This window comes from Gracilinanus agilis, chromosome 3 (genome assembly GCF_016433145.1).
Source record: "Gracilinanus agilis isolate LMUSP501 chromosome 3, AgileGrace, whole genome shotgun sequence".
Classification (NCBI taxonomy): Eukaryota; Metazoa; Chordata; class Mammalia; order Didelphimorphia; family Didelphidae; genus Gracilinanus; species Gracilinanus agilis.
The window spans coordinates 51,032,017-51,045,970 of NC_058132.1; the positions used below are offsets into that span (position 1 = coordinate 51,032,017).

At 44.4% G+C, this 13,954-nt stretch overlaps 1 protein-coding gene across 1 annotated transcript; it reads left to right on the plus strand.

Moving 5' to 3' along the window:
- Positions 1-88: 88 nt before the first annotated feature.
- On the plus strand, positions 89-1,818 carry RSC1A1 (regulator of solute carriers 1). Its single transcript, XM_044668685.1, has one exon. The coding sequence runs from the start codon at positions 89-91 to the stop codon at positions 1,541-1,543; it is 1,455 nt and encodes a 484-aa protein (XP_044524620.1). The 3' UTR covers positions 1,544-1,818.
- The last annotated feature ends 12,136 nt before the right edge of the window (positions 1,819-13,954 follow it).

Below are 13,954 nucleotides of genomic sequence, written 5' to 3' on the forward strand. Positions count from 1 at the left end.
CTCGTCCCACAGCACCATGGAAGACCAGCCTGCAGGCTGTCCGAGGTCAGCGACCACTCTCTGGGATTCATCAAAAGAAACAATCATGATGGATAATCTGAAGAAATCTCCTGCTCAGGAAGGCATCAAAGCGCATCCTGATATAGAACAAAAGGATTTGCCTGTCCTAGCCACTCAGGTGCCCCATCCACAAACATTTCTAGGGAAGAAGGGTCTGTGTTCACCTTGCCAGGATCCAAGTCTGGAAACTGGCCCCCAACAACACACCCAGACAGCCAGTGAACGGTCTGAGGTTGAACAGTGGAGTGAGGAGGACAGCCCCCGACTCCCCTGGACCACCGAAATGCGGCCATGCCTGCCCCCCACCCCACCGAAATCTGCTGGTTTACAAGCCGAGGGCCAAGGAGACAAGCGGCGGAAGCCAGGCCCTCCATGCCCAGAAGATGCCGCGCCATCTTCGGCATCGTTTGGCAGCTCCTGCACTGAAACAGTCATGGAGGTAGATGTGGCCCAGCAGGCCCTGGGAGCTCTCTGTAGCCTGGCAGGCGGTCAGAATGCCGGGGTGGAGGCCTCGCTGCATCGTCCCTCTAATGTAACTTTGGGTAATCCTGTGGCAACTATTGATTTGCAGCCCCCAGAAAATAATGTTGAAATGTCAGAAACCGATAGTGAATCATCATATTTATTAAGGGAGACTCGCCCTCCATTAAGTCTGTCTGCTGACGGGCAGACCTCCACAGACCCTGCAGGACCCACAGAGGAATCGTGTTTATCTGTGACGGCTGCTCTGAAGGAGCTTCACCAACTTTTGGTCATTAGTTGTCAAGAATCTCCAGGAAATCTCGTATCCGAAGAAGTAATCTGTCCCCAGGAAATAGCAGCTGAAGCCCGGCCCGACTGGAGGCAGATGGCCCAGACGCCGTCTCCAAGTCAGCATCTTTCAACATCTTTCAGACCGGAGCAGAACTCTCAAGGCTCTTCCTGTGAGGTGAAATCTGCCCTCGGGAAGGCCAAGAGATCAGCCAGAGTGCCCTCAGGCACCAGAGGGGAGAGCAGGATCGGAGGAAATGTAGATGAAAGCCCGGCAGCTGCTCCTGGGGCTGGCCACAAGTCACGGGAAACGGGGCCCTCTGCGGAGACGCTGGGTCACTTAAACTCACCCGAAGGCGCAACCGCCGAGGGGAGTCCCGCTCCTCCCGCTCCTCCCACTTCTCAGCAGACTGAGGCTTCGCCGGCCACCCTCATCCCGCTAGGCCTCTCTCAGGACCCTCACAACCTGGTGACAGGAATGCCTGAAATCAGGGGAAATGTGGTCTGTCCTGAAGCCACTAGGCCCCTCCACGGACTGGAGCAGCTTGACAGGCCCCTGGCGTCGATCCCCTCACTTCTCCCGAGCCACCTTTTCCCTGCTGCAGATGTGGACCGCATCCTCCGTGCGGGCTTTACTCTGCGAGAAGCTCTTGGGGCTTTGCAGCAAGTTGGTGGAAATGCAGACCTTGCTCTTCTCATTTTGCTAGCAAAGAACATCGTTGTTCCTACATAACATGGAAAAAGGTGGACCTCACTAGTCCCCATTCCTTTCAAAGATAAATACCAACATCTAGATGTTATGTGTGTATGACATGTAGAAACCTGCAAGCAGAATGTGGAGCCAGATTTTTTTTAAAAAAGACTTTAATTTTCGGCCAAAGTAATTTATGATCTCTTGTCTGATGAATTTGTCTATGACACTTGTTTAAAATTTGGGCCTTTTTAATGTAGTGGCAGTATGTGCACGTGAGCTTTTTATTCTCATTAATGATGCGTTCTAGAATAAAGCCGGCGGGTTGACATCAAGTGTACCCTTTTAGAATGAAGTTGACCATGTTGAAAAGCAGAAGCTATAGGAAAACCCACCATCTGTCCAGCTGAAAGCAGACTGCCATATTACCATGGTTGTGTGCCCGTTCCAAATCGGATGAAGGTAGAGTGGAGAGTGTAGCAAGGCAGGGTGTCAAGGCTGTTGATGTCAGTGACAACAAGAAGAGAAACTACTTTTGGAAATTTTATCCAGCACTTTAGGCCTGGTTGTCTGCCGATGCTCCAGGAACACTGAGGAAGAATCCTAGTATAGCTACAATCTGTTATTACAGCTCTGGGCACGGGGTCCTGGCATTTTTATAAGCATGAAGAAACAGGGTTAGAACTTACTGATGCTACATCATGACAAATGACTGCTGGACAAATGGCCCAAAAGCCTTCATGGCATTGTAATTTCATCTGGGGGGGACTCAGTGCTACCAAAATTAAAAAGGGAAGTTAAGGAAAAAACCAAGAGCCCTAAAATTCGAGCCACAGTGAGCCTGCTGACCTCTTAATTGAGAAGTGACCAGGTCCCTAGGGGCAGAGTTTGCTGGAAGCTCCATGAGCAAACCCCAGTCCTGAGCTTTTTAGGTGAGCTCGTGGGCCTTTTTCTACAGAAGTCTTCTGGTCCTCTGGGCTTGTGCTCCACTAGGAGCTGTTACTGCACGATTATCAGGCTCCATGGGAACGGAGTGAGGCCTAACCTTGGCACTAAATTTATCTTGGTCTTTGGAGAGAGTAGGCCCTAAGTGATAACTTGGAGCTGTGTTCTTTTATAGGACACAAGTGCCAAGTGTCCATTTCTGGTTCTTCAAGTGGCTTTGGTAAATCTGAATTCTCCATCTCTTGGAAGCATGGAGTTAGAACAAGGTTTGTTTAGAGCATGATGTATACCTTTCTTGTGGCCTTTGTGTTGAAGACTAGCCCCAGGGATCTCATTCTCCTGTGGGCCCCACTGTGCACTCCCGACAGGAACTCCCATCTTAGTCCTTCTCCTGGAAGAGAGAATTGACTGTTTAAGACTTGTGAACATGACAAGTTTGGGATCTTTGATAGTAATTGAAAATGGAGGAGGGCCTTCTGGCCAGTTTGCAAACTGTGTGAAGTGGCTTGGTTCTGTGTGTATATTTCTAAAGATCTGCTGCTTCCATCCAAACCCAAGTCCATTGTGTATAGTGGGTGGAGAATCCATTTTCTCCGGAGCATTTGTCATTTTAATTTGGGGGGTGGGGGTGGGAGTCTTGAGAAACATTCTTGTTTCCTTCTTGTACCCCTTTTCCACTCCTCTTTTTAAGAGACTTCAGTAGGGGCATTTTGAATCACATATTAAGTAAGCAGGTGGCAAAAAGAATTGCTTTGGCATCATTAGCCAGAGGGTCGTGAAACAGAAGGATGGTCAGGCTGCCTTTAAGTCATTATGGACCCCTATGCCTATCCCCTCACCAAAGATTTAAGATGCAATATGGAACTGTTTACACACTTTTCATGATTCCCCATCTAAAGTTGTGGTTGGAACTAGGTCATTTGTGTTGTAATTGGTGCAAAATTGAGCAGCAGTACTTTGGATCCTCTCTGCTTTATGGTTAAGAAATAAAAATGGTTGTGGGCTGGTTTCTGAGCAGAGACTTTTAGGAAGGGGAAGTGATTAATGGCAGCAGACCCCTTTTTCCAAAAGGCCTTTTGTTTAAAGAGAGTTCTCTATTTTGAGGATAGCAGAAATTAACTTTGGCACAAAACCATTCCTCGGGGCCAAGGGACATTCCAAATCTCAGACACACATGATAATAGAAGGAGGAGTCATCAGTGGCACAGATAATTCTAGGGGTTGGAGGAGGGGACTTTCACAAGATTTTTGTGCCTGATTTTTTATAAAAATCATATATGCCTGCAGTTATATAGTTGTTCATCTAAGGAATACCTTGAATGAATGAAATCTAGCCCAAGAAGGGCATCTGCCAAAATCCTTCATTTTTAGATTATTCCTCACTATTTTTTTTTTTGTGTGTGTGCTTTACCTTTTCCCCTTTCTTGTTCTTCCATTTGTGTGTCTTAAAAATTGTACATGTTGTGTTCTAATTGGAGCTAATAACCTATTAGAATTGCCAAATACTCATTGGGATATTTGTGCTTACCAGTGTGAACTTGGCATTTTTTTTTCCTGTGCAGTCCACTAAAATACAGGTGTCTGAAAGGATGAGAATTACAGTAACTTCCACACACACGACATTTGTTAGTGCGATGATTAGGTCAGTGCTCGGATGGCCTGCAGAGGTGATGACAGCTGGCCATCCTCAACAACTTGACTGAGAATCGTGAGCAAAGCTGACCTCCGTGTCTATTGACTTAACAACTAACAACGTGTTCTATCTACAATTTGGAAGGAAGCTGTATCTGCCTGTCTCTTTCCTGCACACCCCTCCTACAACTCATTTTCTGCCACTTTCTGGCAGGCTGTTAACCAGGCAGACCACTCCAAAGGACATTCTCAGCCCATTTGCTGTCATACCATTATGGATCACCAGGGGTCAGCCACCTCCAGGTCTCCCTAGACTTTGTATTTGGGCTGGTTTTTTGTTAGTAAAGGGATGGAGATAAGAGAATGGTGAGAGAATCAGTTCTTCCTTCTTGCCTACAAACCGTCAACTTCTTGAGGCTGTAGGATTCCATCAGACCTGAACTCATCAAACCCTCCATTTTTTCCTTAAACCATGGCTTACTTGATGTTGCATTCACAGATCCAGTGCTTTGTGCTCCAGGAAGTTTGTAGGGCAATTTATGTCTTTGTCCCCGCAATCAAGGAGCCTAATAACTACAATGGATCCTTCCCCAGCCCCGTCATCTACTAGGAGAGCTGTAAAATGTCCTTGGGTTTGTTTTTTGTTTTTTGTTTTTTATATCCATATATATCCATATGTACTTGGGCATACGTATATGAACAAACATATATCTATTTTAAATACTTGGGATTGTCTTTATGATTCCATATATTATATATAAAGTAATATATAAATACACAGGATGAGGCATAAAAGTTCCACATCCTAATATGAGATTGGAGACATATTAATAACATTACTTTAGCCACAGAGAGATGAGCAGTCTCTGTTCTGCTGACAAGCGACGTTTCCAGCTTTTGTCTCACCACCCAGAGAGAAGCAAGCCTCAGGGAGGAAGGCCCACGTGTCTAGGGGAAGCCACAGTTCATGTCAGTACTGGCAAGTGTGCTGGTACCCTTTGCTACTCCTAAGCCTCCTAGAGAGAGTATAAGCTGGAAGAGTTGAGCTGCTGAATGGTCTGTGCCCTTGGAGAAGGCTTTTCTACAGATGGTACTGTGTTGGCTTTGGAGTAATTCCTGTAGGAGACTTTTGCTGTCTTGTGATACTGCTGGATTGGCCTCTGGCATCCTTGTTCCCCAATAAGTCCAGTTTCTCCTTTGGAGCCAATAGGGTGGGAGCCCGAGTCCCAGAAGTCAGTGATGATATATGGTCATTGAAGAGCAGGCATTGGAGCAAGAGATCGCCAGTGAAGTATGCTTGCTTGCTTCTTAGAAAGCCAACTTTAACTAGGGAGGAAAAAACAGCTTTCTTTTTCCCTTGAGGGGCGTAAAATACCACTTCCTCTCAGTGCGCACATGAAGCGTACCTACCGAAGGAGCTGTGGGAACTTGATGTATGGTCCAAACTTGGATCTACGCGGTCAGCCAGGGAGGGTAGAAAGAGAACTCACGCTGGGAGCTCAGTGAGTCACCGGGAGGAGGAAGTGGTTTGGGACAAGTTTTTGTGGGTCCTTCTTTGCCATGTTTCTACACATGACTTTTGATAGAATACTGTAGTAGAGGGGCAAAGTTGGAGATAGTTGATTTTTTGTGTTGGAGGGAATCGTCATTTCTGAGGTACAAATTAATGTTCATTTCTATTGGCGCTAAATGGCCCCAGGTTGGGTCCTTAGTTCCCACATTCCCTGGAATGTTGCCTTCTGGAAATTCTCTTAGTGTATGAAATCAGCATCATGGAGTATAGAAGGGGCAGATGGGGAGACAGTCCCACTTGAGGTCAGTCTTTGCTCTTGACGCGGAGCTGGACCAAACCCTGAAACCTTGCATCAATTCTGCTAGTTCGCCTCAGGAGCAAAGGTCTGCTTTGGCCTGTTGGCATATTTTTATGACTTTGAACTTGTAGGAAAATTTGGTAAAAATCTAATGCTGTTGACTTTGCTGGAAGTCTTTGGAAAATCAGACTCAAGAAATAATTGGATAATCCGAAATTCTTAGACTAGTCAGCAATCCTTGGTCCAGTGGCCAACTGGGGCTATAATTGGTGCTTAGTTAAGTGCAGTTGAGAAATTAAATTGGGAAGCCATTCTGTACTGTCTGAGTTTACAGTTGTGATTAGCGCCTTCCATTCATTAGTTCAGGCCAGCAGCTGAAAAGGGGACGTGCTTTGACCAACAATTAGCTACGTGTATTACTGTGCTAGGCAGCTGACGCTACCCGCTAGGAAGCGGGGGACACTGGGGCCTTGAAAGCTACAGTGATTTTCTCTTAGAACAGCCTGGGTGTTAGCACGTGGTCCTTACCTACTCTTGGGTCAGTGAACTTTTTTTTTTTTTTAATAATTGTGAGAATTAAATTTCAATATTATTTTCCTCGATAATCCTCAATTTGATTTCAGGCTTTTAAAAACTATAAGAAGAGGATCTATAGCCTTCACCAGACTTCCAAAGAGGGGCCCGTGCCACACAAAAGGCTAAAGGACCTCAGTTTAGATTAAATGGCTTCATTTTATCCATCCAGGTTAAATAAAGTTGCCTGGGAATATGGGAGGTTCCATTTGGCAAGCTAAAAGGCAAGGTACTGGATCAGTGAGTGGAAAAGGGAAACCTGATGGTTTTGCTGAGGGCTGTCATAGGGATTGATATGTATAGCGGGCTTAAAAAAAATGCCACCACCATTTATTTCAAAAAGTGAAAAATTGACCTCAAAGTAATTCAGGTGAAGCATTGAGGTGTGCCTCTCCTTTAGTTAAAAAGCGGCAGCTCTGTGATACCCCCATCCCTCATTAGATCTCAGGGAAGGAAATAATTGCAGAATTAGAATAACATTTTGAGGAGAAGCAGTGTGCCCTAGTGAGTAGAGGTGGGCCTTGCAGTCAAGAGGACCTGGTGGGTTCAAGTGTGCCCTTGTCACATACCAGGTATGTCTGGCAAGTCACCTTAGCCCTTCAGTGCCCTAGGACAAGGTTACAAATGAGTTGTAGGTCTATAGTAGGGAAATGATGATTTGGGGTTTCCCCCCCATACCAGGAGTTTGTCACCCAAATCGAATTGCAGGTCTAGACATCCCTTCCCCTTCCTCTCTCTCTCCACAAATAATCTCTTTTAATACACACTTAAAAGCTTTGCGGCATGGATGTTGATTTTTATCATGGAAATGCGGGGTGGGGTGGGAAGGGATTTGGGGGACAGATGTGGGATGTGGAGGTCATCCATTGGGCTTTTCCCACGTAGAAACCTCTATACTAGCAGAGAAATGACTGTTTACAAAATTTTACTTCCAACTTTCAATGACTGTCTCTAATCTAAAAGGTACATCTGTGTTGACCTTTCCTCCCTTGCTCAACTCTGGTTCTTTGTTTTCATCTTCTTTGAATTAAGGCTTCGTGCTTCAAGGCCATTCGAACCATCTTCCAGCCTCTGTGACCACTTTGAAATGTTATTCCCATTGCTTGGTTTTTCAGGGAATTCAGTGGCCCTTGTGGAAGTGGAAGGATTCAAGAGTGAGCCGGGGTTGCTCTTGGCCTTCATGATAACTTTATTATGTAAACATTTGTTTGCATGATTTTAGTATTTTAAAATTCTCTCTGTGGGTAGGCTGGGCTAGAAGCAGGTGACCTTAAGGAGACTTGCCATGTTGATTCCTTTTTACTTTCCCAACTCTCCTTGAATTTTCCATGGATAGCAAAGGTGGTGATGGATGGACTTTTCCTTTCAAGTCATTGAAACAGCTTCTGCAATCCACCCATGCCAGCCAATAGCTCAACCTCTCATCCCATAATGCCTTGGTTTTGAAGATGTCAAAAAAAATTCTTCCAGAGAACTTAAGGGAGCCAAGCTCAAGAACCCTTGAGCTGTTGACCTTTGGGGCTGGCTGATCATGGGCTTTGTCTGTAGCTGAGTTGGGCTTTGAGTTTGTTTTGTAAAATACTGAAATATGTGTCAGCTTGGAGTCGAGAACACGATTCTTCTTTTTAAAAAGAAAAAGGAAAGAAATTTGTTGAAGAAAATAAAAGTGGATGGATGTGTAAAAAATTTGATATTTAAAGACAATAAAAACTTTTATCATGACACTATCGTTCCATTAGTTTATTTTCAACTGAGGAATTAACCCCTTCCTTCTTTGGCTTCCCTTTCAGTAGCTGTTCTCTCTGGGCATGGAGACGCCATGACGTACTGTCTTGAGTTCTGAGAGATTTTGTAGCATGGGAAAAATGTGCAAAAGTATATTGTAAAAGGATTGCTGTTAAGTGACGGTGCCTGGCACAATTAGGTACATAATAAATGCTTATTGATTGATGAAAATGGTGTGTGTTTTGGGTAACATTCCATAAGTAGGAAATGGTAGATAACAGGAAAATAATAGTATTCATGTGGGTAGTATTTGACCCCTAAAACTTTGACTTCCCCTGAGACTGGGCATTCCTCTGAGATAAGATGGGAGCTGATAGAGAAAGTGAAGGGACTTCTTTACAAGTTAGTCCTCAGTTGGCAGCCCTAGAGGCACCTTGCCTCGCCATTAGGCCAATGGTACTCGGCCTTCTGGAGCTCATTTCATTTGGTTTCATAACTGATTCCTTCCTCACATCTCTTAAAAATACCACTTTTTTTTTTTTTAAAGCCTCACCGTCTGTTATAGAATTGATAGTATTTATTGGTTCTTGGGCACAAAAGTGGTAAGGGCTGGGCAATTGGGGTTAAGTGACTTGCTCAGGGTCACACAGCTAGGAAGTGTCTGAGACCAGATTTGAACCCAGGTAACCTTGACTCCAGGCCCTGCTCTCTGTCCTCTGAGGCACCTAAAGCCCCAAGGTGGTGTGTAATTTAGAACTAGTTTAATGGAGTAAAAAGGAATTTTGTCCTGACATTGGGTGCTTTTGAGAGACTCTTTGGAGTGTTGCAAACATGAAGTTGGAAGTCACACCTGATTTTTTTATTCCACAGACTATCAAAAAAAACACTCCTCACCAAAATTGTAAACTAGGATTGGTTTGTAAGCTCATAAGGATGAAAATGCTCTTTCCCTTGGCTCCAGAAGTCCACTACCAAGCTTATGCACTAAGGAGGCCAAAATGGGAAGTCGCCATGTATGACAAAATGCTCCCAGGAGCGCTTTGTGGTAGCAAAGACCTGGAAACAAAGTAGAGGCCAGTTGGCTAGGGAATGGCCAAGATTGCTGGTGTATACATATAACAAGAAATAGTCTTATTGGGAAAGTATGTGGCACAGTGGATAGAGTACAAGGCTGGGAGGCAGGAAAACCCAACTTCAAATCTGGCCTTACATACTTGTTAGTTGTGTAACCCACACTAGTCAATTAACCCTGTTTGCCTCAGTTTCCTCATTTGTTCAAATGAGCTGGAGAAGGAAATGGCAAAACACTCCAGTGTCTCTGCCAAGAAAACCCCAAATGAGATCATGAAGAGTCAGACACAACTGGTTTACCTCAGTTTCCTCATCTGTCCAACAAGCTAGAGAAGGAAATGGCAAACCACTCCAGTACCTTTGACAAGAAAACCCTAAATGGGGTCACAGAGTCAGACATGATTGAAAAAATGACCAAACAACCTCATAACGTTATCTAAGATGTAGAACAACAAATAGAGGGAAATCTGAGAACCACGGGTCTACCGGTATGGCGTGACAGGGAAGTACCAAACCAGGAGAACCACAAGGCAGTGACTTCAACACTTCACAGGAGGAACAACCAAACCAAAGATGTGGGGCTATTTTTTAACATTTGCCTTCTGTCTTAGAATCCATACTATGTACTGGTTCCAAGGCAGAAGAAGGGTAAGGGCTAGGCAATGGGGATCAAGTGATCTACTACCCAGGGTCACACAGCTAGGAAGTGTCTGAGGCCAGATTTGAACCTAGTCTCTAGTCTAGACTAAGCCACCTATCTACTCCCAAGGATGTTGTTATAATGACCAAACTTTAGTGCTAGAAGATGCTCTTTTTGTTGAAGAGGTGTGGATCACCAACTATTGGTGGACTGGTTTCTGCTGAATTTATCTTTAAATCTTGGAAGGAGAGGGCAACTGGATAGCTCAGTGGATTGACAGCCAGGCCTAGAGACCGGAGGTCCTTGGTTCAAGTCTGGCCTCAGATACTTCCTAGCTGTGTGACCCTGGGCAAGTCACTTAACTCCCATTGCCTAGCTCTTACCGCTCTTCTGCCTTAGAACCAATACACGGTATTGATTATAAGACAAAAGGTAAGGGTTTAAAATACATAAATAAATCTTGGAAGGAAAGGTATAGTGGGTAGGGAGGGAATGGAAGCCATTCAGAAATGAGTGGTCTAAAACCATGAATAAAAACAATATGAAAGGGATAGAATTAGATGGTTTATAAGTTCCTTTCCCACAACAAATCCTTAAAGAGAAAAATCTTTTCAGTGACTTCATTCATTCCTGGGATCATGGGTTTGGGGAAAGGAGAGAACAGCCTTGGATGTCCTGAGCCCGGCCCCTTCATTTCACCTGGGACAGAACTGAGATCCTGAAAAGTCCCTGGAAATGACTTGCCAAGAGATGAGAGCTGGAATATGAACTTGGCTTTTCTGAGGCCAAATCTAGTACTCTGTCCCCTAACCACACTGTCTCCCTGGATTAAGTTGAAATTATTTTAGACTCCCTATAAGACTGTCTCTAGGTCACTGTAGAAGTTGGCAGAAGCTGCTATGATGGTGACGATTTCAGCTCAGAAGGAAGAGGGAGTTTATAGCTTCAGAAACTGGAAGGAAAGATCTAGTTCAATATGGCAGCTCCGGGTTTTGACTGAGATGGTATTGGCGAGCTGAGAAGCAATTTTAAAAACTGGGCTAATTCCTGAGGAAAAGAAGCCGCACAACGGGAGAGCCCCATAAAGGCTCTGAGGGTTCTAATTCTCAAGAACCTGATTGTATGAACGGAATCCTTTGTGCCATAGGCCAGTGAGCTGTAACTGGCCAAGCAAGCTAATGAGTGTAATCACTGGATTAGCCAATCTTCCTTTCCTAATTATATGGTAAAGGAGGATTTATCTTGAAAACCAATTGGGGTCAGGGAATTGAAGTCTTGGTTTCTGTTGAAAAACAAACAAAAGCAGCGGATGGTTCAGTAGATTGAGAGCCAGGCTTAGAGATGGGAGATCCTGGGTTCAAATGCAGTCTCAGACACTTCCTAGCTAGGTGACCTTGGGTGAGTCACTTAACCCCCATTGCCTAGCCCTTATCACACTTTGGAGCCTTGGAGCCAATACACAGTATCCATTCTAAGATGGAAGGTGAGGGTTTTAAATGAACAAACAAAACCCAAACAGAAGGAAACATTTCTCCTAGAGCTGGACAGCCAATTTGAGATTGAGGTGATTTACATTTAGCTAGCTGTGGGAGCAATGCATGTATCCCCCTAGTCAGAGGAGTTTAAGCATTGCCCTATTAAGTTTCCAAATCACAGATGAGCCCCAAAGGATGTTTTGGGAGTCGTCTACACAGAAATGATCATTAAACCTGATGGCAGTCCTTGGAGGGCATCTTGCTGGCTCTTTCATTTTAAAGACAAGGAAACTGAGGCTTGAGGGAAACGAGTTCGAGGTCCCATGGCTAGTTAGTAGCAGAGCCAAGACAAGTCTCCATTCCATTCTCTCCTTTCAGGATATCGCTGATAGATCCCCTCAACATACTCCTCCTTAGAGCTCACGTCTCCATCTGTGAGGTCATCTTAGTCTTTTAAAAGATCACATAAAACTTCTTCTTAGGTACTTTCTAATTTCTCTCTGAAGCAGTCGTGCCTTTTATTGGTCTCAGACGTGTAGCATATTATGTCTCAAAGAATCTCCCACGTAGCCACCACTGTGCCCATGTTCAGTTCCATATTAACCATAGTCATTTGCCTTTCGGTCATGTCTGACTCTTCATGACCCCATTTGGGGTTCTCTTGGCAGAGATACCGGAGTGCTTTGCCATGTCCTTCTCCGACTCATTTTACAGATGAGGAAACTGAGGCCAACCAGGTACGTGGATTGTTCCTGCCATTAGCTGGATATAAATCACTTCACTCTCAAATTGGCTGTCCAGCTCTAGGAGAAATGTTTGCTTCTGGTTAGGTTTTGTTTGATCATTTAAAACCCTTATCATCCATCTTAGAATCCATACTGTGTATTGGTTCCAAGGCAGAAGAGAGGTAAGGGCTAGGCAATGGGGGTTAAGTGACTTGTCCAGGGTCACCCAGCTAAGAAGTGAGGCTAGATATGAACTCAGGAAGATGAGTGAAGAAGACTGGACTTCAAGCTGCCCCCATTCTCTTACAATCATCTTTCCAAAATGAAGAGGAGTAACCTTGCAACTGTCCTTTGTTCCTACATCGAATGAGTAAATTCTACACATCACAGTTGAAACTGAATTTGACCAGCAGCCTCGAGACGTGTCCCAAGTCAAGCTTGGTTCCCCCCTTCCACCAGAGGACTGACCAGCAGCTATGAAACTCACCATGGGCCAGCAGTGAAAACCATTCAGCTTTAGTTCTCAGTCCTAAAGTTGCTGACTATCCAATGTTCCTCCAGAGCACGTTTCCCAAAACAGTGCCTCTACAGCAGCAGAACTCTTTGGGTCTTCACCGGTATTGATGGAACCCATCAGTGCTGGGTCATGGTCTCTAAGTGGGGTCTCGAATATCACTGAGGTGTTTAAGGGATGGAAGGAAGTTCGGAACAAAGCTGAGGAAATTCAATCCTGAAAATGTGCTGTATTTCAGAGAAGAAAATGTCACTAGAACTCTTTTGTCATATAATCCCAAGGTTCAGCGGATCAGAGATTTAGAGCAGAAAAGGACTTAAGAGATCAGCTTCAAACCTTTCATTTCTGAGACCCAAAGAGACTGGCATTTGCCCAGGGTCACACTGGTAAGGATGATAGGACCAGGACCTGAAGCTAGAGTCTCGGACTTTCTCTTCCCAAACAATTTGGGAGGCTGATGGAGGGGAAGGGTGAGCCAAGTAGTTTCAGATGCGCTCTATATCCTCTACCATGATGAGAAGCAGTGAGATAGGATGGAAAGAGCACTGGCTTTTTTGGGCACAAAACAGAATCCTCACCCCTCCAACGCACCATATATTCCCAAGTCTACTTCTGTGGGATGTTCTGCTAGTCACTTGTGTTCAAAATCTCAATCATCCTTCATTTTTCATTCTCCTTTATTCTCCCCATATCCAATCAGGTGCCCCTTGTTGATGCTAAGCCTTCCATAAGTCTTATATCAATCCCCTTATCTCCACTCTCACAGCCACCAATTATTAGGATTATTCAGGCCTTCATCACTTCCTACTTGGAATATTGCAACAATCTCCTAATGGGTCAAGCCTCCTCCCTCTACAATCCAACCAGTTGCCAAAGTGAAATTACTTTTCTGTTGATTTTTATTTTAATAGCAAATTTTCCACATAAGTTTTCCTAAGTTATAGGATAAATATCATCTCCCTTCATCTTCATTTCTTCTCCAACAGTTCTTCCTCTGAGGGGTGGATAGCATTCTTTTTTGTAAGTTCCTCCGAATTGTCCTGGATCATTGTATTGCTGTTAGGAGCAAAGTCTTTCATGTTTGATGGTTCTACAATATTGCAGGTACTGTGTATAATGTTCTCCTGGTTCTGCTTATTTCACTCTGCATCAGTTCATGTAGGGCTTTCTGAAATCATCCTGTTCATTTTTTTTTATAGCACAATAGTGTTCCATCACCATCATATACTGCAATTTGATCAGCCACTCCCCAATTGAGGGACATCCCTTTAATTTCCAATTCTTTGCCACCACAAAAAGTGCAGCTATAAATATTTTTGTACAAACAGGTCCTTTCCCATTT

Excerpts from the sequence above, each read along its gene's own strand:
- RSC1A1 (XM_044668685.1), top strand. The coding sequence starts at position 89 with ATGGATAATCTGAAGAAATCTCCTGCTCAGGAAGGCATCAAAGCGCAT.